The 27,412-nt window shown below is 37.9% G+C and overlaps 1 protein-coding gene across 1 annotated transcript; it reads right to left on the bottom strand.

Annotated features, from left to right (window-relative positions):
* Nucleotides 1-4,040: 4,040 nt before the first annotated feature.
* On the bottom strand, nt 4,041-23,343 carry LOC128574178 (rho GTPase-activating protein 20-like). Its single transcript, XM_053574837.1, has 6 exons — nt 23,173-23,343; nt 21,143-21,304; nt 10,221-10,330; nt 6,677-6,860; nt 6,374-6,479; nt 4,041-5,134 (listed from the first exon to the last, which is right to left on the bottom strand). The coding sequence occupies exons 1-5, from the start codon at nt 23,341-23,343 to the stop codon at nt 6,396-6,398; spliced, it is 711 nt and encodes a 236-aa protein (XP_053430812.1). The 3' UTR covers nt 4,041-5,134; nt 6,374-6,395.
* Between the last annotated feature and the right edge of the window lie 4,069 nt (nt 23,344-27,412).

The raw sequence follows: 27,412 nt of genomic DNA, 5'->3' as shown, positions 1-27,412 counted from the left end.
GCTGAGTGAGGAGATAATAGCTGGTAGGATGAGAAGCATCCTCCCAAAGAACAAATGCAGACCAAAAGCAAAACAAAGAACCTCATCTCCAGGCTGTGTGTAGGGTGCCCTGAAAAATAAATTGAGTCACCACCAAGAGAGTCCTCATAGCTTTGAGACAGTACAAACTTGAAACCCAAGAGATTCAAGACACAAGAATCTTAACCCCAAAGTCACATTACCATGCTTTTTCCTGAAGACTCAATGGGCTGTGTTTGAAAAAGTGATAACCTACTTTTTCAAGAGCAAAAGTCAGATCCTTATCAAAACACTAGTAGTAAAAAGTTTCTATTTCAGAATCTACCAATTACTTAACTGAAGAAAGAAATGTTTTCTAAAGTCTTCTGTAGAAAGATCAATGTTTAAAGACATTCAAAGTCTTCTGAAGTTAGACCACTTTTATTTTGGATATATTCTCTTTGAGCATATTTGTGTTTTAAACACAAACTAACACATTTAATAAGTAGGCAAGACAGATGCTACTAATCCTGAGAAGTAGGATATCAAGAGCGACCATTTTCTTTTCCATCGCATCTTTTATTCGTGACGTCTTTGAAGTTACCCAAAGTTCTTGAATCAGGATTTTCTGTCCTGTGGCTGCATGAATGGACTGCTTCCTAGAATGAAGTTGGGAAGGCTTGTGATTGAGAAATGGTGTAGAGATGGCCACTCACTTACACTGAACATTTCACATTGTTTTATTCATCAACAGACATAGTCGTACTCTTAATTTTTTGATTAACTATGTTTTTTTTAAGTTCAGATTAATATGGGAGCACAGTTAATTAAGTTACATGGTTCGCATAAGTAAGGTTAAAGTCTGAGTTGCAAATGTGTCCTTCAAACAGGGGTGCAATGCACATGTTGAGTGGGAATTTACCAGACTTCTTCCTTGAATCCCATCGAGTTTTTCTCTCATAGGAGCATGTATTAATCTAATGGTGTCACTTTAGGACTAAGTCCATGTGATGTTTGTTGTTGATTCTTGTGACTCTTCACTGAGGAGACTGGCTTCCAATTACATCCATGTGTTGCAAAAGATACAAAATATCCACCTTTTGTTAGTGTAGAATAGCATTCCATGGTACATATAAATATTCCAGAATTTATGACTCCATGTGTTGAAGGTCACTTGGGTTATTTCCACATCTTCATGATTGTGTATTGTGCTGCTATAAAAATTCAAAGGCTGGTATCTTAATAAAATGTGCCTTTATTATCTTGGGAAAATTTCTAGTAATGGGATTCATATAAAATAGTAGGCCCATACTTAGCTCTTTTAGGCCTCTTCATACTACTTTCCATATGGGCCATAGTAGTTGCAGTTCCATCTCGAGTGCATGAGTATTGCTTTCTTTCTGCACCCATGCCAGCATCTGCTGCTTTGAGACCTTATGATTGGGGTATTCTCACTGGGGACAGGTGTAATCTGAAATCTTAATGGTTTTGACTTCTATTTCTCTGATAATTAATGACAAAGAGCATGTATTCACAATTAGTTTTTCCATTAATCTGTTTTAGTGAGACAAGTTTCTATTCTTCTCTCTTGCTCAGTTAATAAAATTATTTAATGTTATTGATTTTCTTGACTTGCCTATATATTCTGGTTATTAGTCCTTTGGTGATGTCTAGTATCTTTTTCTGGAATGGCCATTAGAGTTAATCTCATATTACTGTTGATGTCCTGAATATCATCAAAATGTTTTCCTTTCAAAGTTTTCATTACCTTCACAGAAAGGAATGTCATAATGGCCAGATGAGACAAGTAGGGAGGATGATGAAGATCAGGAGGAAGAGGGGGAGGAAGATGAAGAAGAGGAAGAGGAGGAGGAGCAGGAGGAGGAGGAGGAGGAAGAGGAGGAGGTGGAGGCCAAACCAAGAGTAAAAATGATGTTGCTCACTATTAACTCCCTCACAGACAGTGCTATGTGATCTGATGCCTTGTCATCATGGAAGAGCTATGACTTTTTGGCTACAAATTCAGACCTTTTCTGTTGAATTTTTTTATCTAGCCTTTTTAATACTTCCCAAACTCAACTTGGTAAACCATTTGTTTATTTTTTTAACAAATTCATACTGAATAATTACTCTGAGATAAAAAACTTTAGCAACATCATTTTCACTCTTGGTTTGGACTCCTCCTTCTCTTTCTCCTCTTTCTCCTCCTCTTCCTCGTCCTACTCTTCCTCCTCTTCCTCTTCATCCTACTCTTCCTCCTCATCTTCTTCCTCCTCCTCATCTTTTTCCTCCACCTCCTCTTCATCCTCTCCTCTTTCTCCTCCTCCTCTTCCTTCTCCTCCTCTTCCTCCTCCTCTTGTTCCTTCTCTTCTTTCTCTTCTTCCTCCTCCTAATCTACCTCCTCCAATTCCACTCCTGCTCTTCTTTCTTCCACTCTTTCCTGCTCATTTCAGCTCCTCCTCCTCCTTATGGTCATCCTCCTTGTTCTCCTCTGCATCCTCCTCTTCTTGTGGAGAATTGCCTGACTTCCGTTGTGCACTTTGATGCTTATTTTCAGGCTTGTATTGGTATTTCATTTTATTTTTCAGCAGTGATAAAACAACCCCAATCCTGGATTGTTTGCAAACGTATTTTTCAGAACAATTATCATATGTATTTTTGTCTAATTTTACTTTTGCTGCTTTAAAGTCATTGGTATCTGCAATGAGAACTACAACTTCCAGGTTCTTAGGATTTTCAATAGTATAAAATAATATTGTTTTCCAAACTTTTACCCAGTGAATGAGCAGGAAGAGGAGGAAGAAGAGAAAAAGGAGGAATATGAGGAAGAGCAAGAGGTGGAGGAAGAGGAAAAGGAAGAGGAGGAATAGGAAGAGGGAGAGGAGGAGGAAGAGGAGGAGCAGGAAGAGGAGGAGAAGGAGGAGAACAAACCAAGAGTGAAAATGATATTGCTAATGTTTTTAATCTCAGATTGATTATTCAGTATGAATTACTAAAAAATTAATAAATAGTTCACCAAGTTGATTATTGGGGAGGATTAAAAAGTTTAGATAAAAGAATGCAATGAAAAAGGTCTGAATTTTTAGCCAAAAAGTCATGGCTCTTCCATCATGAAAAAGCACCAGTTCACACAGCACTGTCTGTGAGGGAGTTAAGAGCAAGCAACATCATTTTCACTCTTGGTTTGGACTCCTCCTTCTCCTTCTCCTCTTCCTCCTCCTCTTCTTCCTCCTCTTCTTTATCCTCCTCTTCTTCATCCTCCTCCTCCTCTTTCTCCTCCTCCTCTTCCTCCTCCTTCTCTTCCTCCTCCTCCTTCTCTACATCTTCCTCTTCCTTCTTCTCTTCCTCCTCTTCCTCCTCCGTATCTTTTTCCGCCTCCTTCTCCTCCTTTTCCTCCTCCTACTCCTCCTCTTCCTCCTCTTCTTCCTTCTCTTCTTTCTTTTTTTCCTCCTCCTAATCTACCTCCTCCAATTCCACACCTGCTCTTCTTTCTTCCAGTCTTTCCTGCTCATTTCAGCTCCTCCTCCTCCTTTTGGTCATCCTCCTTCTTCTCCTCTGCATCCTCCTCTTCTTGTGGAGGATTGCCTGACTTCCGTTGTGCACTTTGATGCTTAGTTTCAGGCTTGTATTGGTATTTCATTTTTTTTTAAGCAGTAATAAAACAACCCCAAATCTGGATTGTTTGCAAACATGGTTTTCAGAACAATTATAATATGTATTTTTGTCTAATTTTACTTTTGCTGCTTTAAAGTCACTGGTATCTGCAATGAGAACTACAACTTCCAGGTTCTTAGGATTTTCAATAGTATAAAATAATATTGTTGTCCAAACTATTACCCAGTGAAGGAGCAGGAAGTGGAGGAAGAAGAGAAAGAGGAGGAATATGAGGAAGAGTAAGAGACAGAGGAAGAGGAAAAGGAAGAGGAGAAATAGGAAGAGGGAGAGGAGGAGGAAGAGGAGGAGGAGGAGGAAGAGGAGGAGGAGGAGGAAGAGGAGGGTGAAGAGGAAGAGGAGGAAGAGGAGGAGGAGGAAGAGGAGGAGGAGGAAGAGGAGGAGGAAGAGGAGAAGGAGGAGGAGTCCAAACCAAGCGTGAAAATGATGTTGCTTGCTCTTAACTCCCTCACAGACAGTGCTGTGTGAACTGGTGCTTTTTCATGATGGAAGAGCCATGACTTTTTGGCTAAAAATTCAGACCTTTTTCATTGCATTCTTTTATCTAAACTTTTTAATCCTCCCCAATAATCAACTTGGTGAACCATTTATTAATTTTTTAGTAATTCATACTGAATAATCAATCTGAGATTAAAAACATTAGCAATATCATTTTCACTCTTGGTTTGGACTCCTCCTTCTCCTCCTCTTCTTCCTCCTCTTCCTCGTCTTCCTCTTCCTCATCCTCCTCTTCCTCCTCCTCATTGTGTTGAATGGCCTGACTTTGTGCACTTTCATGCTTAGTTTCAAACTTTTCCAACTTTTTATCCTCAGTCTTGATTTCTTCATGAAAATTAGATGTATTTTCTCAAGATAGGAGCTATTCAGCTTCACTTTTTGTTTGCATGTCAGGAGAAGATTTGATTCCTCCATCAAATATGAACTGTAGTTTGCAGGTTAAAGAATGCTACATTGTCAGAAATTTGTTGAAGTCCATTCAAGATATGAACTCTTCATCTGGCCTACAAAGTTTCTGCTGGGAAATCAGCTCCCAAGTAGCTAGGGCTACAGGTGAGCCACAGCTGTTAATGTGATAGAATTAGCCTTGAAGATCAGGTGGAGCTTATACAGGACAGCTTATAGCATTTTCTATTTTTTTTTTTTTAACATGCTGCAGCTGTGGACAAGTGCCAGACAGAATCTTGGCAGGATTCTGTGGTGGAATATCTCTGCACATTGTTACATCCATCGGCTTGTCTTTAGGAGGCTGGTCCACCTGAACTAAAAGTCATACAGGAGGCTCTGAAGCTCATTTAGAATTCAAGGGCATCAAGGCCAGAGTCCAGAGACATTATAAGCGAGTCAATGCTTCAATTCAATTGGACCATTTTCTTTGATTCATCACACTGTGGGCCAGCAGCACAGTCGCTTTTTTTCTTCAAGCTCTCACATGAGGAAGCATTGCTCTCTGGAAAGCTAGATGTATCTGTCAAAAAATCAAACAGGATTAACACTCGTACTTAGCACGAATAAACCCATATTTCCTTAGAAATTAACTATAATGCTTAGTTTTATTGTCTTTTCAGGTAATGTATTTCAATTCCTACTGCCAATAAAGAAACTATTACAATATTACCACAGGTGTTAAAATGGGAAATGCCTGTTGAGGTGTACTAGATTTATCTTAGGTCCTGATGAATGGTCTTTCTCTATGCTAAATTTTCCCAAACAATGAAAATGTCATTAGACTAAGTGGTAATAACAAAATAAAAGTAAAAAAAAAATTCCATGTACCTAGTTCTGCATAAGAATGTACCTTCTAACATGGGTTGCTGGATGTTAAACATAGCTTACTCTTGGGAAATCCATTGACTAAGTCTATCAGTTTCTTTTGCTCAAGTTTCTGTAATATCCATTACCTCATTTCATATTTACAGTAATCGTAAAGAAACTTTCATCCACATTTTTTAGATTAAGATATTGATGCTCAGTGGCATAGAACAATTGGCCAAAGATAACATAACTAGCAGCTAGTGATATAGGAATTCGTAATCTGGAGGTTTCTTTTGTCTGTGATTTTAACATCTGCCTATCTGCCAATAATGCAAATTATTGGCAAATGATCTCATAGCACAGTAAAATTCTGAGAAGTGTCTCAAGAATCAGGGAGCGGAAAAAAGAAAAATAAGAACATCAGTCTTGCCTCTACTACTTCTGAGATTTCTATTCCAGTTTCAACACTACATACTACATATATTAGAATTCCTTAGCTGGGCATTGTGGTGGGCATCTGTAGTCAAAGCTACTTGGAAGGCTGAGACAAGAGAATCACCTAAGCCCAGGAGTGGGAGATTGCTGTGAGCTGTGATTTCACAGAACTCTACTGAGGGTGATAAATTGAGAGACTATCTCAAAAACAAAAATTTCTTTTAAAGTTTAATTTTTCAAAAAAAGAGTTCAAACTATCCTACTGTAGCATGCTGCCTCTGATAACTTATGAAAGGTAGGAACTTATCACACACCTTATTTAACCCTACCATCCTGTTAAATACCCTGACCTATTAGCAAGCCTTCTAAGAAATGATGGGAAACCCAGGGCTCTGTTGAGCCACATACCAGGCTTGCTTTCCTTCAGCTTGCATGGCTTTGAAGAAAACAACTGTGCCAGCATCTTCAGAGACATGAGTCAATTTTTCACAAAAAGCAACCCAATTATTGACAGTACCTGAGGGTTTTTCTTGAGTATTTTATATTCCGGATGACTCTCCAAACAGGGCAGTGACGTGTCCTCCAAAGATCTTGCGGCAGTTTTTTATCACAAATTCCACAAGCTGATTAACGTATAAAAAGAAGCATTTATTTTCATATAACATGTTGATAAATTGCATTTTATATAGTAAACTGAAATTTAAGAAAGTATATTCTATTTAACTTCCATAAGACATTGTCTTTAAGACTAAATACCTTCCATTTCCTTTACAAATGGTGATTCAGTTCCCCAGCAAGTATAATACAAAAACTTCATTACCTTTTCTGCAGAGGCCATTTCTTCTCTGCTCGCAGAAGGATGACAAATAATACTTGGAGCCATACACACCCCTAAGTGTAAAGCATCCATTTCATTTGCCGCGGAGAGTTCAGCGATATTACTTAAGACCAGGAACACGTACCGTAAGAGCACAACGTTTGCTCTTGGTAGCTGGTCTAATAGCCTAAATACAGAAAAATGCACTCGGTAAGCAAGGCAATTTATTTCAATCTTGTAAAGGCAGGCAACACTAACTTTGCATGAGGTACAAGGCAAATAGGAACCCAGCTCAGATACCCAAGTTTCAGTTAATGTGGAACCCAATGAAGTGAGAACTGCAGGGAGACAATGAGAAAAGAAAAACTGGAGATTTGGGGGGGGGCATATTTATACACTGTCTTCACAACACAATGAAAACTTAGTAGAATTCAGATAAGTGTCATTTAAAAACGAATACCCTTCATGAAATACTTTCCTGAAACTAGCTCAATATGTTGAAGCTTAGGTAAATCTTGCAACATTTAGATTACTCTCAACCACAACCCACCAAAACCTTTCTGATGAAATTAAACAGTAATTAATTTTAAATTGCTCCTTTATTTTTAACTGGCAACACAGAAATGCTGTCTCTAGGTGAAGAACCAAATCCCAGCTGTAAAGACCACCCGGTCCATTCTGAGAGTTCATTGTCTGCTCCACCATCTTCTGTGGTTGATTTTGTTCCAAATATTGCCTCATTCCTTTTTTTTTTTTTGAGAAAGAGCCTCACTATGTCACCCTGGGTAGAGTGTTGCAGTATCAGTTGTCAGTTGTCACAGCACCCTCAAACTCTTGGGCTCAAGCTACTGTCTTGCTCCAGCCCTTTAAGCAGCTGGGACTACAGCCACCTGCCACAATGCCCAGCCATTTTTTCTTTTTTTTTGCAGGTGTTTCGCCATTGTTTAGCTGGCCCAAGCCGTGTTCAAACCTGAATCTTTCAGTGCGTGTGTCTGGCACCATAACCACTGTGCAACAGGATGCCGAGCCAAATCTTACCTCCTTTCTATCACTTTTTACATATGTGTCACGTTTTCATTACTTTATTTTCTACTATTCTCATTTGGTAATTGCTAAGAGATTCTTTTTTTCTTTTCTTTTTCTCTCTCTTTTTATCTCTTAACAATTTTTTTTATTAAATCATAACTGGGTACATTAATGCATTTATGGGGTACAATGTGCTGATTTTGTGTACAATTTGGAATGCTTACATTAAACTAGTTAACATAACCGTCACCTCACTTTCTTAATGATAGTGTTAAGACATTTATACTCTACTCTTAATTGATTGACATGTACCCTTGCAATATACACCCTAGGTAAAGTTCCACCAATTACCCACCCTCCACACGTCCTCTTCCCTTCCTTCTAATCACTCTCCTCTTCCCTCTTTCATTCTGGGCTACAGTTGTGTTTACCTATTTACCAAAATATTGTATTACTCCTACTCAGAAAACATGGACAAGCTGATATTCACGATTGTTGCTTTTATAATAAAAGAATCTGCAACCTGAGGAAAACAAGCTGGTCTGACTCCTGTTGTACAAATCACAGAAAAGACTTTCTTCAGCATAATAGTCTGAAAAGAAGTATAATTCCTCTGAGGAGGAATTATGCAGGACTTTAAAATGGACCAAAAGATTACTGGGTGTATTGTATATAAAATAAGGCATCTAGTAAACGCTTTGGGGATACTATGGGATCCTTAAGCCTTTTCACAACCAGGACTGTTTATATCTCTGTCAGTTGAAGATAACTGTTAGCAGTGTACATAAAACATGGCAAAAGAATTGAAAACTCTGTCTGGTAGAGAGTCAACAGATTTCTCTGAACCCTTGCTCTGGTAGAAAGGGGGATATTTGCATCATTTTGTAAATTTATTTCAGTATTTCTGGCTCCATTTGGTTCAAATACGTAAGGTTTCATAATGTGCAATCTATAAAGATGGCTACACTATCTTACTGATTTCCTTATTAATTATTAATTTAACTAAAAGCATTGTTATGCATTTATTTCATATTTTCATGAGAGACATAGTATTTTATTTTATCTCTTTATTTGTGTATGTATGTATTTATTTATTTATTTTGAGACAGAGTCTCACTATGTCTCCCTTAGTAGAGTGCTGTGGCATCACAGCTCACAGCAACTGCACAGCCTTGATCTTAAGCAATTCTCTTGCCTCAGGCTCCCAAGAAGCTCCTCAGGAACTCAACACAATGCTGGGCTATTTTTGTTGTTGTTGTTGTTATTGTTGTTTGGGACAGGCCAGGTTTGAACTTGCCAGTCCTGGTGTATGTGGCCATTGTTCTGGCCTCTGAGCTACAGGGTCTGAGCCAACATAGCCTTTTAAAAAATATTTATCTTTTAATGGTACATAGGATAAATACATATATGAATGATATGTGTATTATAAATATAGATAAATGATATTGTGAACAATGACCAAACAAATATGTAGAATTTGATGCTATCTAAATGGCTTACACCAAACCCTAATGGAAGTGGAGTTATGATTATGCCACATGGCTTAGTTTCTGGTATCTTCAATATCTGTACTATGTTCCAACAATCCCCAAAAGTATGCATATAATTCATATTTAAAAGATGTTCAAGGAAAAATATCTATACTAAACAATAACATGCACGTAAATGATAATGAGTGTCCTGAATTTTCACTCTTTAGTCAGAGTAAATAAACATTTCTTTTCTATTCTCTTATCATGTTGGATATATCCAAGAAAGGACTATCGAATTGGTCCCAAAATTTCCCTTGGCATGAGAAGAAACAATTTACTTTTTGTGATCATACTGACACTATACATCTCCTTTTTTATTGACATGACTCAAGAAGCTGAGCTGAGTGATTCTCTGCTTTGTTCCCACAATATTCTCTAAATATCTCTTTTATAGGACAGATTATACTGCACTGACAGTAATTTCTTGGTTTATCTATCTTTCCCAAACTGAATTTCTTGAGAAGAGGAAATAAGTCATTTTCTCTCTATGACTTCAGTTCAAGAATTAATAGAGATGTTTAATTACTTTGATATTTACCAAAATTAAGATCATAAATTGTAGCCTGTGTTATGCTGCATTAATTCACTTCCAAAAACCACAGTTGACTCCCCTTTCTGACTCTTCCATGCAAGTTTCAATTTGCAAGTCTTATTGGGGTTTCTGGCAGGGTTCCATTTGATTGTGTCTGTAGAGATTTTACATTTCTTCATTTTTGTGTCTCTCAAAAATTTCATAGTGACCCACATAACAGTTAGTGAATTAATGAAAAATAGCTCTTTTTATTCATTAAAAGTCAGGTACACAGAAGAGGCACAATGTTCAAGCATTTCATGCTTATTGGATTAGTGAGAAAACAATGACAGTGACAAGCTAATAGAAGCCAACTTCTAACCTGCTGCCCATGAATATAACTTTGAGTTTTAGTAGACAAATTATAAAATGTAAGGTATAAAATAAATTTTTGATACATAAATGTTAAAATAATTACCTTTTAATTTTTTCAATTTTCTGTCTGTCGCTGCTTATCTCCATTACGGACAGCCACTCGTGATAGAGCCTTTTGGCAAAAATGCTTTCCGGAATGTTTTTTAGAAAATCCTTACACAGAGGAAAAACAAATGTGTTAAGGCATTATTCTCATATCAAGTATATGCCAGAGAAGCCAGAAAGAATATAACTTGTTTCAAAGTTTAGTGAAGTCCTCCCTTCCACGAACTACACAGAATTCTGTGCCAATTCACCACTGACTTTTCAACAAAGAAACGAATGCTTTGATTTTTTTTTTCCAAATAAACCCATAGGAATAACTAAAGTCAGAATAACTGTGGGAAAGCTAAAGGACTCTCTATTTGGGTGGAACCTCCTCTGTGTACACATTTTAGCAGACTTGTACGACATCCTATGTTCTGGTGTTAAGGTGGTCTTCATGCCATCAGTATATGATATGGGAATGTTAAAAGAGCAAGTTTGACTCCACTTTACTGTTTACTCTTTTTCTGTTATGTTCCATTAGCTTCAAAACCGGTTCCTCTTCTGTGTCCCTCCATTGTTTAACTATGAATGCACTCCTCTAAAATTGTTAGTGTTGTAAGTTACTAACTACACTGGTGATTATATCCTTGGTGATTATCCCTTTTTCTGATCATGTTGTTTCTTACCCTCACCTGCGAGTCCCCCTCCCTACATTACCTTAGGAGATTGTAGATTGTATTTTTTTGTGAAAATGGATTACTAAGTGCTCTTGTGATCATAGCCTAATAAACTGACTAACACACCTCACTCTCTGTTGCTTTCACTTCTGGAATTATGCATGCTTGACCCCTGGAAAAGTTTTGCCTTCTAAAATTCAGAGCCTCACTCAATTCAGGGTTGCACTCAGAAACTTCATTTTAAGACACTGGGGCAGTTGCCAGCCGGCTCTTCAATAAAAGTTCTCCTCTTTAATTTGACTTGTCTGGTGGTGTGGTCTTTGAGGGGACTCCTGGACATAACATTATAGAGATTCCAGGGAGGTTCTCCAGACACTGACACTGCCGATACTCAGGCGGCCTCCAGGGTGAGCTTTCATTAGAAGCCCCCTGGAAACTTTCCAGGGACCCTATAGTACCCAGTGCCCTCAGGAGAAAAGCTGACAATCACTCATAAATTCTGCCAAAGTCCACCTCCGGAGGGAAGAAATTTAAACACCTATATCTGCCTAGTGTCTGCAAACATGAGTGTAACAACTTGTTGTGTACATTTCTTGTTGTGCTTATTTGTTCTTGTAGACCACTGTGATAATATATAACTGTTTGTTGTATTTGCTTTTTGTGAGTTGTGTAGGGCCTTTAGGAACCTCTGAGGGAAAGCCAAAGGGGATGGAGCTGTGGACAGGAACCCCAGGTTGCTGGGCTATTGGCCTGTCAGAGACTGTCAGAAGCGTGTGTCAGTAGAGCATCCCACCCTTGAAAATGCTAGAAGAAAAACCAACGGTGAGTTTTAGCCCAGCCAGAGACAGCAAGACATTTCTGCTGCTGAGACATCGTTGCTGTGGCCTCAGTCCACGGGGAAATTGGGGTTCAGAGGGCAGGTGAAAAGGGACTTTGATTTCTATCCTCAAGAATGATGCCTGAGGTTGGTCCTGTAAACCTGTGAGACAGTAACCTCATACTCCCGGGCTTTGGGCCTGTCAGAAGCAGGAACCATGGGTTACTGAGCTATTGGCCCATTGGGGGCTCCCACAGAACAGTGGGATGCTGATGGGGACCCCTAACCACAGTTACACAAAATTACATATTTTAGTTCATTCCTGTTCCATTTATGTCTTATGCATTTAGTTAATATATTTTAGTTTGTACTTTTGCTTTTTTACAACATAGTGTTTTCATCACCAAAACCAGACTCACCCCAAGCTGTCTTTTCAAACATTTGAAGGATATTTTTCCACAGACAGAGTTCTCCAAGGAACACCTTAGAACCCTTTGTGAACTTGAGTGATGAGTTTTTAATGTGGGATGCCCCCCTATTCATTCACAGGTGCTTTTGAGCCTTTTCTCTAACAAGTTTAGAAAACAGCCTCAGAGAATCTAGTCAAGATGACTGGTGGAGATGGATGAGACCACCTTGGGAGGGAGAGTTCAGATGCACCTGGTGGTTTCAGCTAATCCTCCAGGTCCCCTTGATGAGTCTTCAGGGAGTCAAACACAGGGAGGGACTGGCATGTAGGAACAGGCACCTACACAGGCAGACGTCTAAGACAAGGTAAGATCCATCTGGGGTTCCCACAATTTGGGTGGAAGTGGGGGGTCTGATCAACCTCTGAGTCTGTTGAGTGGTGTACGAGTGTGTGTATTGGTTCTGAGCGTATAGAAATGTGAGAGTAAGTGTGGACTAATAGACATAGTTCATGTCAGGCCCTTGTCTGTCTTGTTGTTTTATGTCATTTGTTCAGGGTTCATGGGAAAATTGGTCTCGGCCTGAAACAAACAGTCTTGGAGACATTTGTGAGTGGATTGCAGATCTTTTCATTCAAGGGATCCTTCAAGACTTTGCTCCTTCTGAGATCTCCTTCTTTACCTACTTGCTCTTATGTGTCCTACAACGCTCACCACTTGGTGTGCCTTAGACCTGGCAATCACTGGTCTCTTCATCCGTATTATTGCTATTTGGCTTGGTAGTGCTGCCCCTCCAGAGTAGTCCTCCAAATGGTGTGTGGCTCTGACTACTTGTTTTATCTCTTTGTGGCAACCTTGTTCATACTTCTGTCCCCACCCAGTGTATTTTTCCCAGCTAGTTCTAATTCTTCTGCATCTCCCTAGCTCGTTGATACCTCATCCTCACCAGACTTTGGGTCCCTCTTTTTTCCATCATCTGGGGAAGACTCTTCCATCATAGCAGTAGCTCTTGACATGAGGCCCTCTCTTTTTCCTACTCTAGGGAGGTCTCTATTGCAGGAAGTAATGACACTTTTGAACTACATAAAGACCCTGGAGACTTGTCTGTTCCATTCTCCCACTATTCAGAGTTATTACTCAGAGTGTCTTTCCTTCCAGGATTCTCACTCTTAGCATTTGCCCCATTGTGGTACTCTTGGTTCCCATCAGTCAAGAGAAAGGAATTGTGTAGTTTTTATAATATTATTATCCCCTGTTGCCTCCAAAATTTCCATCCTGTTGACTTGTTAGTACATGTATTTTGTCATCCTATCACATTTCCTGTAAGCCTTCATTCTTATGCAGGCAACAGGGTTGTTGCCGGAATGGCAATGATGACTGGTTAGAAATTCAGACATATTAAAAGGAGTTCTGATTCCTTTCACTGCCTATAAAGACTAGCCCACTCCTTTTAATTGACACCTGCTATTAAAGGTGCCATGAAAGGACAAGAGAAGGCCACTCAACGTCAAGTGAGAATCTAAGGTATTTCATAAAACATCAATGTCCTCATGTCACTCTAGTATTATACTTTTATTCTTGTCAGAGAAGTAATAAGAAAAAAAATAGATCGATTCCAAGGCATTGCCTGTTCTATCGTATCTTCCACTAGACATGTGCCTGGATGATTGTGATTCAGGCTTATTGTCACAAAAACTGACCATTTGGGGGTTAGGCTATTGAGTTTTCTAATTCCAAACTAATTTGAACTATTGCACCCATTTTAAAAGTCAGATAGAGAAGAGGAAAATTTGTGATTTCAAAATAGGGCAATTCTTTTAAAAACCTCCATAGAGAACATACTCATGATTGCTCTTGAAGACCAACATTAAATCTTACAACTATCCTTGAATGAAAATAACTTGGAACCATCTTAACTAACTCTGCCACAGTTGGAATAACAACTTAGGAGAGGTTCTGAATTGCAGTCATGAATCCCCAGCACATGACTAAACATCTCTTGTCTTTCAAAGCAGAACCTAGGCCTCAGAAGAATTTCACAATTCATTTGAGCTGAGATTTCACAGGACTAAAGAGAAATGTCTCCTGAAAAGTCCGGTGTATCCAAGTTAGCAAATCTCAAGCAATTTTTGTCCAATAACACTGGGAAGACTTTTACTTCTATTTCAGTAAAACCAGAAGACTATGTTAATTAGTCGCATGTAAGCACTCCAATTTCTACAGATAATCAAGACATTGAATCCCATCATGACAAAATTGTATTCATGATTTGTGTACAAATGACTTAATGAAAAAAAAGAACATGAGTGAAAAATTAAAAGAATACTTGAGTACCATTTCAAAACAGACTTAAAAATAAGAAAACAGAAATTTACAAAGTTGTGGTGAAAAATATGTCCCTTTTCACAACCACTTAGAGAAAATGGGTGTAAAACGCAGTTGTACAATAAAACTTCAATTACCCAAAATACATTTAACCAGATTCTTCAATCATTATGATTCTTTTTTTTTGCCCCTTTAAAAATAAATAATATTCTTGTCATTCGAATCACAATTTAGTACTTAAAATACCATTGTTCTTTGCAATAGCCTCAGCAATTTAGTACATTTTAAGAAGTGTATTTTTATGAAAAACATTATGCTGAGAAGATAGTTTGAGACAGCCTGATTTTCTTAAAAAAAAGAGATGGAAGAAAACCTAATTTCATGAAGAATATTTATTATGCCAATGTACATGCACAATATACATATCCTTGGCATATGTAATTTGCTTAAAGGACCATGTATGTCCGTATTATATTCCAGGATGGAAGAATAAGTACAAACCCTTTGCAAAACTGAATACATGACAATAAATCAAGTTCTCCATTTTTTGAGTGATATTTATTTGAAAATGTCTAAATCAGGATTTGTTGAAGAAGAGACATGGCCCATGTATGAAGAAATGTGATTGATCGTAAAGTCATGAAGTAAGATTGTCTAACAAGAGGGCCACTCTGCTGAACTAGAGGTAGGCAAGATTCATTTTCATCATGTTTCCCTGAGATTCAGGCTGAGGGCTGGTCTCTACCACTGGTTCTGGTTGATTCCAATCCTTTGGGAGATGAAGGCCTAAGAAAGTCCTGTAGAAGCTATTGCCAGGGACAGAAGCTGTGCTAAAAGCTGATTTTAGGTCTAGGTTTTCAAAACATAAATACATGATCGACTTTTAATCTTCTAAAACAAACAAACTTTCAATGCCAAATCCGATATCCAGGTAAACTGAGTTTCATTTATGATGGAGAAAATAAATACTTTAATGACATTCACATGTTGAAGAAATTTTCCATAACCAAAGCAACTCTTCTGGATATTCCCAGAACTATCCTCCATAATGATAAGCCCAATCCTGTACCACAAAAGTAAACTCATTCAGAAACTTTTGATCAAACTCCAACTTCCACAGTGGTGAAAGGATTAAAAATGTCTACTGGACTTTTGAAAAACTCAATACCCAAAATTTTACCAGACTTATCAATATTCTCCATTAATGTGAATGGTTTAAACTGTCCTCTAAAGAGGCAAAGGTTGGCTGATTGGATACAAAAACTCGGGCCAGATATTTGCTGCATACAAGAATCACATCTTACCTTAAAAGATAAATAGAGACTCAGGGTGAAATGATAGTCATCCATATTTCAGGCAAATGGTAATCAGAAAAAAGCAGGTGTTGCAATTCTATTAGCAGATACAATAGGCTTTAAACCAACAAATGTAAGGAAGGATAATAATGGTCACTTCATATTTGTTAAGGGTAATACTCAATATGATGAGATTTCAATTATTAATATTTAAGCACCCAAGCAGAATGCGCCTCAACTTATAAGTGAAACACTAACAGACATGAGCAACTTGATTTCCTCCAGCTCCATAATGTCGGAGATTTCAACACTCTTTTGACATTGTTGGATAGATCCTCCAATAAGAAGCTGAGCAAAGAAATTTTAAAATTAAACCTAACCAACATTTGGATTTAGCAGACATCTACAGAATATTTCATCACAACAAAACTGAATACACATACTTCTCATCAGCCCACGGGACATACTCCAAAATCGATCACATCTTAGGTCACAAGTCTAACCTCAGTAAATTTAAAGGAATAGAAATTATTCTTTGCATCTTCTCAGACCACCATGGAATAAAAGTTGAATTCAGTAACAGCAGGAATCTGCATATTCATACAAAAACATGGAAGTTAAATAACCTTATGCTGAATGATAGCTGGGTCATAGATGAGATTAAGGCGGCGCCTGTGGCTCAAGGAGTAGGGCACTGGTCCCATATGCCAGAGGTGGTGGGTTCAAACCCAGCCCTGGCGAAAAACCACAAAAAAAAAAAAGAAGGATAACCTGAAATTTTTAAAACAAACGACAATGAAGACACAAATTATCAGAACCTCTGCAATACTGCAAAGGCAGTCCTAAGAGGGAAATTTATAGCACTGCGAGCTTTCCCCAAGAGAATGAAAAGAGAGGAAGTTACAACTTAATGAGACATCTCAAGTAACTGGAAAAGGAAGAACATTCCAACCCAAGACCCAGTAGAAGAAAAGAAATAACCAAAATTAGAGCAGAATTAAATGAAATTGAAAAAAAAAAGAATTAAACAACAGATCAATAAATCAAAAAGTTGTTTTTTTGAAAATGTCAATAAAACAGATAAACCTTTGACTAACCTAACCAGGAAGAAAAGAGTAAAATCTCTAATTTCATTAATCAGAAATGACTAAGAGGAAATAACCATAGACTCCTCAGAAATTCAAAAAATCCTTAATGAATATTACAAGAAACTTTATTCTCAGAAATATGAAAATCTGAAGCAAATTGAAAAATACTTGGAAGCACCTCACCTTGCATAATTTAGCCAGAATGAAATGGAAATTTTGAACAGCCCTATATCAAGTTCTGAAATAGCATCAACCATAAAACATCTCCCTAAAATGAAAAGCCCGGGACCAGATGGCTTCACATCAAAATTCTACCAAACCTTTAAAGAGGAAGTAGTATCTATATTACTCATCCTGTTCCAAAATATAGAAAAAGAATGAAGACTACCCAACACGTTCTATGAAGCAAACATCACCCTGATCCCCAAGCCAGAAGAAGACCCAACAGGAAAAGAAAATTATAGACCAATATCACTAATAAATATAGATGCAAAAATATTCAACAAGATCCTAACAAACAGAATCCAGCAACACATCTAACAAATTATACATCATGATCAATTTGCTTTTCTCCCAGGGTCTCAAGGATGGTTCAATATACGTAAAACTATAAGTATAATTCAGCACATTAAACAAATTAAAAAACAAAGAACATATAATTCTCTCAATTGATGCAGAAAAGCTTTAGATAATATCCAGCATTCCTTCATGATCAGAACACTTAAGAAAATTAGAAAGGGGAAAGGGAGGGGAGGGAGGGGGGAGGGAGAGTGAAGGAGGGACATTAATGGGATTACACCTGCGGTGCATCTTACGGGGGTATATGTAAATCCTAGTAAATGTGGAATGTAAAGGTCCATTTTCTTAGCAAAATAATGAAGAAAATGCTACAAAAGCTATGTTAACTAATGTGATGAAAATGTGTCAAACGATCTATGAACCAAGTGTATGGTGCCCCATGATCACACTAATGTACACAGCTATGGTTTAATAAAAATAAATAAATAAATAAATAAATAAAAGAAAATTAATATAGCAGGGACATTTCTTAAACTGATAGAGGCCATCTACAGCATACACACAGCCAATATCGTATTGAATGTAGTTAAATTGAAATCATTTCCACTCAGATCAGGAACCAGACAAGGCTACCCATTGTCTCCATTGCTCTTTAACATTGTAATGGAAGTTTAACCATTGCAATTAAGGAAGAAAAGGCAATAAAGTGTATCCATATAGGGTCAGAAGAGATCAAACGTTCTCTCTTTGCAGATGATATGATTGTCTATATGGAAAACACCATAATTCTACTACAAAACTCTTAGAAATAATCAAGGAATACAGGAGTGTCTCAGATTACAAAATCAACATTTCATAAATCAGTAGCCTTTATATATACCAACAATAGTCAAGATGAAAAAACAGTTAAGTACTCTATTCCATTCACAGTAGTGCCAAAGAAGATGAAATATTTGGGAGTTTATCTAACAAAGGACGTGAAAGATCTCTATAAAGAGAACTATGAAACTCTAAGAAAATAAATAGCCGAAAATGTTAACAAATGGAAAAACATACCAGGCTCCTGGCTGGGAAGAATCAACATTGTTGATTCTATACTACCCAAAGCAATATACAATTTTAATGCAATCCCTATTAAAGCTACATTATCATACTTTAAAGACCTTGAAAAAAATAATACTTAATTTTATATGGAATCAGAAAAAAACCTCGAATAGCCAAGACGTTAATCAGAAATAAAAACAAAGCATGAGGACTCATGTTACCGGACCTCAGACTATACTATAAATCGATAGTGATCAAAACAGCATGGAACTGGCACAAAAACAGAGAGGTAAATGTATGGAACAGAATAGAGAACCAAGAGATGAACACAGCTACTTAGCATTATTTGATCTTTGAAAATCCAATTAAAAACACTCAGTGGGGAAAAGATTCCCTGTTTAACAAATGGTGCTGGGCGAACTAGCTGGCAACCTGTAGAAGACTGAAACTGGACCCACACCTTTCACCATTAACTAAGACGGACTCTCACTGGATTAAAGATTAAAACTTAACATGAAACTATAAAAATACTAGAAGAGAGTGCAGGGAAAACTTTTGAAGAAATCTGTCTGGGTGAGTATTTTATGAGGAGGACACCCCGGGCATTTGAAGAAGATACAGAAATACACTACTGGGACCTGATCAAACTAAAAAGCTTCTGCACAGCCAAGAACACAGTAAGTAAAGCAAGCAGACAGCCCTCAGAATAGGAGAAGATATTTGCTTGTTATGTTTTCTACAAAGGTTTAATAACCAGAATCCACAGAGAACTCAAACGTATAAGCAAGAAAAGAACAAGTGATCCCATCACAGGCCTGGCAATGGACTTGAAGAGAAACTTCTCTGAAGAAGACAGGGACATGGCCTACAGACATATGAAAAAATGCTTATCATCCTTAATCATCAGAAAAATGCAAATCAAAACTACTTTGAGATATCATCTAACTCTAGTAAGATTATCCCATATCACAAAATCCCAAGACCAGAGATGTGGGCATGGATGTGGAGAAAGGGAACACTTCTGCATTCCTGGTGGGAGTGCAAATTAATACATTCCTTTTGGAAAGATGTTTGGAGAACACTGAGAGATCTAAAATAGATCTGCCATTCAATCCTATAATTCCTCTACCAGGCATATACCCAGAAGACCAAAAATCACATCATAACAAAGATATCTATACCAGAATGTTTATTGCAGCCCAATTCATAATTGCTAAGTCATGGAAAAAGCCCAAGTGCCCATCGATCCACGAATGGATTACTAAATTGTGGTATATGTACACCATGGAATATTATGCAGCCTTAAAGAAAGATGGAGACTTTACCTTTTTCATGTTTACATGGATGGAGCTGGAACATATTCTTCTTAATAAAGTATCTCAAGAATGGAAGAAAAAGTATCCAATGTACTTAGCCCTACTATGAAACTAATTTATGGCTTTCATATGAAAGCTATAACCCAGTTATAGACTAAGAATATAGGGAAGGGGAAGAGAGAGGAATGGGAAGGGGAGGATTTGTGGAGGGAGGGTGATTGGTGGGATTACACCTATTACAAGGGTACATCTGAAACTTAGTAAATGTAGAATATAAATGTCTTAACACAATAACTAAGAAAATGCCAGGAAGACTATGTTAACCAGTGTCATCAAAACATGTCAAATGGTCTATAAAACCAGTGTATGTTGTCCCATGATCACATTAATGTACACAGCTATGATTTAACAATAAAAAATAAAAATAAATTAAAAATAAACCAAAAAATAAATATATGGCACTTCCAAGATTGTGGGGCAGAATGATTAAGTCCCAACTCTAATTATGAGGTTATAAAGTTTTCACTAATCATGATTGAAGCAAAAGAACCATATAGAATACGAAATGTCATAAAGGTAAAAGAAAACCCAAATGTTCAAAACATTCTGACTCAGCATTCAAGGGAAAAAGAAACGGGAGAAAGTATGAAGAAGATATTTGCATGATAACTATGTACATGAAAGAAATTGTCAGTGGTGTCAGCAATATTTGGCTTGTGTTGGTTGAAGAATATTTCTGTATTATGGTACAATTCTGTATCTATTTTCAAAAGTTTCACCCAAGGGCGGCGCCTGTGGCTCAGTGAGCAGGGCGCCGGCCCCATATACCGAGGGTGGTGGGTTCAAACCCAGCCCTGGCCAAACCTCAACAAAAAAATAGCCGGGCGTTGTGGCGGGCGCCTGTAGTCCCAGCTGCTGGGGAGGCTGAGGCAAGAGAATCGGGTAAGCCCAAGAGTTAGAGGTTGCTGTGAGCCGTGTGATGCCACGGCACTCTACCTCAGGGCGGTACAGTGAGACTCTGTCTCTACAAAAAAAAAAAAAAAAAAGTTTCACCCAAGATTAATTTTGAAATCTTTACCTTCACCAGGAAGAGAGTGCGATAGTGGCGACATCATCATAAGCAAGGTGTTGGTTTTTGCAACATCTGTGAGTGGGTTTGGATTATTTTAGATTTGAATAAGATTGTGTTTTGTAAATGGTGTAGGAGTAGCAGAAGTAAAGATGGGTTATTGTGAGATGAAAATTTAAAAAGCATATTTGATATGTCGTATCATTGGTGGTGGCTTTTAAGGTCTAAGGTTCCTTTATGATAAATTTTTTTTCATACATATTTGATTTTCATTCTGCTATAGGTCTTTACAGACAAGAATAATTTTCATAAGGTAACAAAGAAAAGAAATATGCTGCTTCAGAGCTACACGGGGGGTGACAAACAGAGGATTTTTCCTACCTTTAGCACACATGCTAAGACATAGGGATTTTCACGCCCAAGATCAATTTCAACTCCTGCATCCAGTTTTTCAATAATGTCTTTGCAGGAGTCACTGTCACCGGGGACCCAGAAGATGCCAGCCGTCAGGGGTCCCTTGGCGTTGAGGAAAAAAAGAACATCCTATGGGGAAGCAAAGAAAAAAAAAGGCACTTCATCTCCATGAACAAGGGGACAGGTACATGCCCTCTTTGGCCCCCAGAGTCTGGGATGTACTAAGATAAAGGCACTGTAGGACTAGATCCAGACAGATGGCTAGAAAGATTAAACTCAATTTCCTTTGAGAGCAGAATGGTAGTTACCAGGGTAAGAGTGGTAGTGAGGTTAGGGGGATTTTTGGTACAAAGGTACACCATTTTAGTTAGATGGGAACATTAAATTCAGGGGAGCTACTGTCTAGCAAGGAGACCTCAGTTAACAAGAATGTGTTGTATCCTTAAAAATTGCTGACAGTATTTTAAAGGTGTTCTAGTTTTCTTTCCGTCTTCTACTTGTACTGGAGGAAGAGAATGGCTTTGGAGAAAAGCAATCCATGAGATTCAAAACATAATTATTCTATGTTATGTACTATGGAACCTAGGGTAAAGTTTGGAGGTTCCAGAACATTTCTTATGTAGGGAGGATGATCTGATAATAACTGCCCCTTAAATGTCTTGTGAGAGCCAACGCCTAGTGGCTTGACTAGTGCCCAGCACTCATAGCTGTGCAATGTGGCATGCCATGCCATTCGTGTAGCACAGTGCTCACGGGTCACTCCGTTGTGTTTAGCAGTGATCCACTTCATGTATCCATTGCAGAGAATATAAACTCAGGGGCTTTCATTTCACCCATGTTGTGTTCAAAGTATAATTTCGAGAGACCGTACTTTTATGGTTAGACACTTGAAATACAAATAAAAATGTCTTCAGTCTTAAGAATAAGATTCAGTAGTCACTGCTCCTAATGTGATAATAGAAGACTTTCACAACCATGAGAGTTCATGAAAGGATTTCTGAGGGATAATGAAACATCTCTGTCTACAGAGTCAACTCATTAACACAAGCCACTTTATGTGACTCTTTCTTGTGGTCAGTTGACTAGATTATCTTTTCATATTATGTCTTCCTCATGAATTTCCAGTATTTAAATCATATTTTCTTTCTTTCTTTCTTTCTTTCTTTCTTTCTTTCTTTCTTTCTTTCTTTCTTTCTTTCTTTCTTTCTTTCTTTCTTTCTTTCTTTCTTTCTTTTTTGTAGAGACAGAGCCTCACTGTTCTGCCCTTGGGTAGAGTGCCTTGAAATCACACGGCACACAGCAACCTCTAACTCTTGGACTTACGCAATTCTCTTGCCTCAGCCTCCCAAGCAGCTGGGACTACAACGACCACAATGCCCGGCAATTTTTTTTTTGCTGTTGTTGCAGTTTGGCTGGGGCTGGGTTTGAACGTGACACCCTTGAAATTAGGGGCAGGCGCCCAACTCACTGAGCCACAGGCACCGCCCTAGATTTTCTTTTTGAACACAGAGTCTCCCTTTCTCACCCTCAGTAGAGTATTACAGCTTCATAGTTCTTAGCAACATCAAACTCGTAGGCTGAGGGAATCCTCTTGCCTCAGTTTTTCAATTTTTAGTAAACACAAGCTCTAAGTCTTCCTGAGGCTGGTCTCAAACTCCTTAATCCATCAATCCACCTGCCGAACCCTCCCAGAGTGTTAGGATTACCATTGTAAGCCACGAGGTGTGGCCTCCTACAACATTTACAACAGCTTTTTTTCCATTTATTGGCTAGGGTCGGGTTTGAACCCGCCACTTCGGTATAAGGGCCGGCGCTCTACTCACTGAGCCACAGGCACTGTCCTACATCAGATTTTTATACTCAAAATTATTATTAATACAGATCCTTAGACAAAACTAAGAGTTTTTACACTTTATCCATTTGGGGAAAGATTTCTCTCCCAGAACTCTCACTTGCCAAATCCCCTTCCATTATTTTACTATGAAAATGAGACTTACGTAGAGAGGTAAAGGAATATCGCCATAGTCGCAAATGTTCGGCAGGGCAACTCCGAAGAACTTCCCTAGGGCAGGAGAAGAAGATGGTGGTGACACAGGTGAGTTCTCCAGTTTAGTGACAGAATGACAGCAGCAGGCCCAGTTGATGATACATGTTCTTGTAGATATCATGTGATCCAAATCCAACAATGGAATTGGATATCATTAGCAAAACTAGTTCATCTCACTTTCCCTTAGTACCACAGTTTCCATTTGGAAGTATGTTTGCTACAAAGGCTCAAAGACAGAAAAACTTTCCTATATCTTTTGTCATTGACTAGTCAAACTCTCAGGTTACATTACAATAGTGTATAAATGAAAGAAGGCTCATAGAAAACATAATCAAATACTTGGGTTTCCCCTTTATTTCAGAAACATCATCATTCTGTTTACTTGAGTTTTGGTGGTAAATTGTCAAAGGTGAAAGAAAAGTTTTCCTTCCGGCTGAAAAAACTTAAAACAAAAAGTGTTGCATATAAACACACATATTTTCCCATTTAAATGAGGACTAAGCATGTGAAAAGGTTTGAATTTGATCATAAATAAATAATGGGAAAAAGAAAGTGAGAAGAGAACTTGGGAAGGACAAGATGAAGGGAACAAAGAATTGAAGGAAGAGAAAGACAAAATGAATGGGAAGAGAATAAAGAATAAGAGGAAGAGGAAGGGAAGGAGGAGATAAGTTATTTCTGCTAAGATGTTCCACAGAGTGTTTTGTTACCTGATGTCCCACTCTACTATTAAGAACACAGACAGGAAGTTAACGTCCTACAATTTTTTTTACTTCCTTTGATACTACAAATACTTTCATGTTTCTTTTCAGTTACCAACATTAAAAAGTATGTTTCAGGAAGCAAGAATGGATGCAAACTTGAGACTTGCCCTTATAAATGAAGTTTTTTATTTCACAGAAAAGGAGACTAATCATGGTGGGAATAAAAGCAAACATAGGAACAAATAAATTTTCGTAAGGGAAGAACCCACTACCAAAGGCATTCAGAGGGACGTGTATCACCACTACCCAGTAGCACACAGAAGCACAATCTTGAAGGCATTTGCATGTGATTTGTATTTGGAATGGACAAGATTTCGACTGATAGAGAATCTACCATAGTGTCTTGCATAGATGAAATACTCAAGAAGTTACTATTGAACAAAACTAGAAAAGGAAGTGAAATTCTATTAGAAATATAAAGCATAAACCAAATAGAAAGAAGAAAAGTCAACTGGAAGATATAATTTTGGGATGCCAAATGTAAAAGTGTTTTTGGTATTATCTGTGCCAAATTTTATTTTCTCTGAAACTTAGAAGATATGCACAAGATTTGATACATAAAAAGCTAGCTCTCTTGAGGTGCCACTTCCTGGAAAAGTGGTTAAGCCCTGCTACTTCCCCACAACACATAGAAACAGGTAACAAGTGCACGCTCTGGAAAACAAACACAAATCAACTCACTGGAAGGCAGTAAAGTGACCCAGACAACGTAGAACTAGAGGTGTAAGTTTGACACCTAGACAGGGGAATGTGATATCACTGGACGTATATTACATTTCTAGAGGTTTTAGTCTGAAGGCAGGCCTCAGGGTAGTGAGAGTGAATAAAATGCAGAGAGAGGCCTCTTCTCTTGCAGGCTTGAAGATCTAGTGAAGCAAAACAGAGGTACCCACAGCAGCTGCAAAGGGAGGGGGGACCCCAGAAAGAGAACACCTGATACTGAAAAAGACAAACATTGTGAGTACATCCTGCCCAAAGCTCTGGATGACCCTTGAAGCTTGCATTTGTAGAGCAGATTCAAACTAGCCTGCAGTTATGGTTCTTGGAACGAAAGTGTGAGGAGCCATATGACGAGGCTGTCCCCAGTCATGGGTGGGCCCTATTTCGCCAGTAAGAACGAAAGAAAATCAGTCATGAAACTCTGGCTGTGTGACATTCTTCTTTATGACACCAAACAAAGCTACCCAGAGAAGATCTTTAGCTACCACCATTCTCTGATAATGAAACAGTGAAGGAGATGGTCTTCTGGTGCAGGACATAGCCAGCAGTGTCAAATGCTAATCTTAAGAAAGTCTTCCGTATTGTTCAGAAGACTTGCTAATGTGTCTTAGCATTTCATATCCTCAGAATAACCTATTTAAATCAAATACTTTAAAAGTAGTGAAAAGATAAACATATTAATGTCATTTTGGTAGATGGTTTTAACATCATTCTGCCAGATCATCTGCACTTCCCTTTCTTGGGATGCAGTAAGTGCATCACCGTATTCATATACTCTGGTGTGTAGCTCTTTGCCTCTGGGGTAAGGAATCCACATAGACTCCTGATTCAGAAACTCGTTTGGGCAATCAACTTACCCTCATTCCTCATTATTAAAATTAATTTTAAAAAGGAATTCTTCAGAGGCTTAATGATAGGATTATTTGAAATATGTCTAAAAAGTACTACTTTGCCCAGGGCATGGGTCACAGCAATCTTTCTTTCAGCTGTCAAGATAGGAATCTTCTCCTCCTCATAAGAGGACTTCCCCTCAGCATCCATGGGATTTCACAGCCTTCAAGAGGAATGCAGACAGGAAGGGCTATCAAAAATGCTAATCTAAAGTACTTTCCTCCTGCCTTAATATTCCTAAAAGCTACCTTTTCCAAAAGTAGAAAACAAAATCTCAAATACAATAACGGGTTCCTGTGTCTTCAGCAATGTCAATCTGTGTAAATGTCTGTTTTCATATGTACATTAATGTGTATGTTTAATAGTTGTACTCAGTCTGGTTAGCTCATAGTTAACCTCATTTTGTTCTTTCTACAACTGTCAGAGTTGATCTTCTTTAGCTTTCACAAACTTTTTAGGAAGAATGCTCTGATAACTTCTATGGCAGTGATAGTGTGAATGTTGACAGAAGATAAAGTGGAAATTGAATCCTTTCCTTTATCTTAAATATCTTTGTGGTATACAGTATCTGTTCTGAGAGTTCAGGTTGCCTCTGGGACTGAGAAAAGCATTCAGTAACATTCACTATCTTGCATAGTTTCTAATGCATAGCCTTTCCTTTCTCATTATCAACATTTGATAACAACTTGCTGTTACTATAAACATCATTCAGCTAACTGAATTCATGTGAATCTAGATTCCTTGAATAAATCTGGTAAGATTGAGAGTAATGTTTACTTTCATGTTTAAATAAGGCTACTGAATATTAAACAAGGCTTAAAACTTCATGCTTACATGACAATAATCATAAAAATTACAACTTTATTTAGGAAATTTATTCTGGCCATCTAAATCCCCACAGGAAGAAAATCTCCAATGTTCTCAAAAGTGGAAAACATGAAAGAGAACCCTGCAATGACAGGGAAAGGAGATCCGAGGAACAGGTGATTTTATGCTAAAAGACAAATATTAAATGAGGAATCTAACAAAATTCTACAATCCAAGAGAGAAACATGCTCAACTAATGGTCAATTCTTGTAAAATGATATCAGTCTTTGGCAATTCCTATGGGTGAAAGATGTTTGCAAGATGAGATTTCAAAAACTCATTACAGATGAGATTATTTGCCATCAATGTTGATGATTAGATCAACATTGAAACGCTATCTCACAAGCATTCACTTCTCATTTGTAGACCCGTGCTATAAAAAGTTGCACAAAATGGTTAATATTTTAAATTCCATCAAGCAAAGAATTGTGTAAGTATTTAGGTAAAATAGCTTTGATATTTTGTATTGACCTGCAGTTTTACTAGCTAGTTCTACACGGAAAACTTTGCCAACTTTGATTCAAATTGTGTTCTATAAAGCATTCTCTACCCAATGGCTCTATATTAAATAATGTGTAAGTGGCTGTACGGTTTTGCAGTTGCACAGGAGATGTGATCCTCTGGGAGACCTTGGCAACATCGGTCTATAAATATTCCATCCCTGAACCCATTTAGCATCAATCGCCTAATGTGTGGTCACTATTATCCTAATTTCCAAGAGAGAGAACCAAAGAGAGGATGCTATCAATTTAGCAAATCATCAACAAACCTGAGAAAAACTCCTACAGTTCCTGACCCCCAGTTATTAGTCAAACTCATTAAACTAAAACTGACAAGGGATCTAAAAAGGTAGTTTTGGACAACATAGGTATTAAGGTAGAGGAGTAGGAAAGACTACTCTTTTGAGGCTAGCTATTTTCTTTGTGTGTCTTGTGAGCATATGGCAGG

The sequence above is a fragment of the Nycticebus coucang genome, chromosome 21 (assembly GCF_027406575.1).
Source record: "Nycticebus coucang isolate mNycCou1 chromosome 21, mNycCou1.pri, whole genome shotgun sequence".
Lineage (NCBI taxonomy): Eukaryota > Metazoa > Chordata > Mammalia > Primates > Lorisidae > Nycticebus > Nycticebus coucang.
This window is presented reverse-complemented; position numbering and strand designations above follow the sequence as displayed.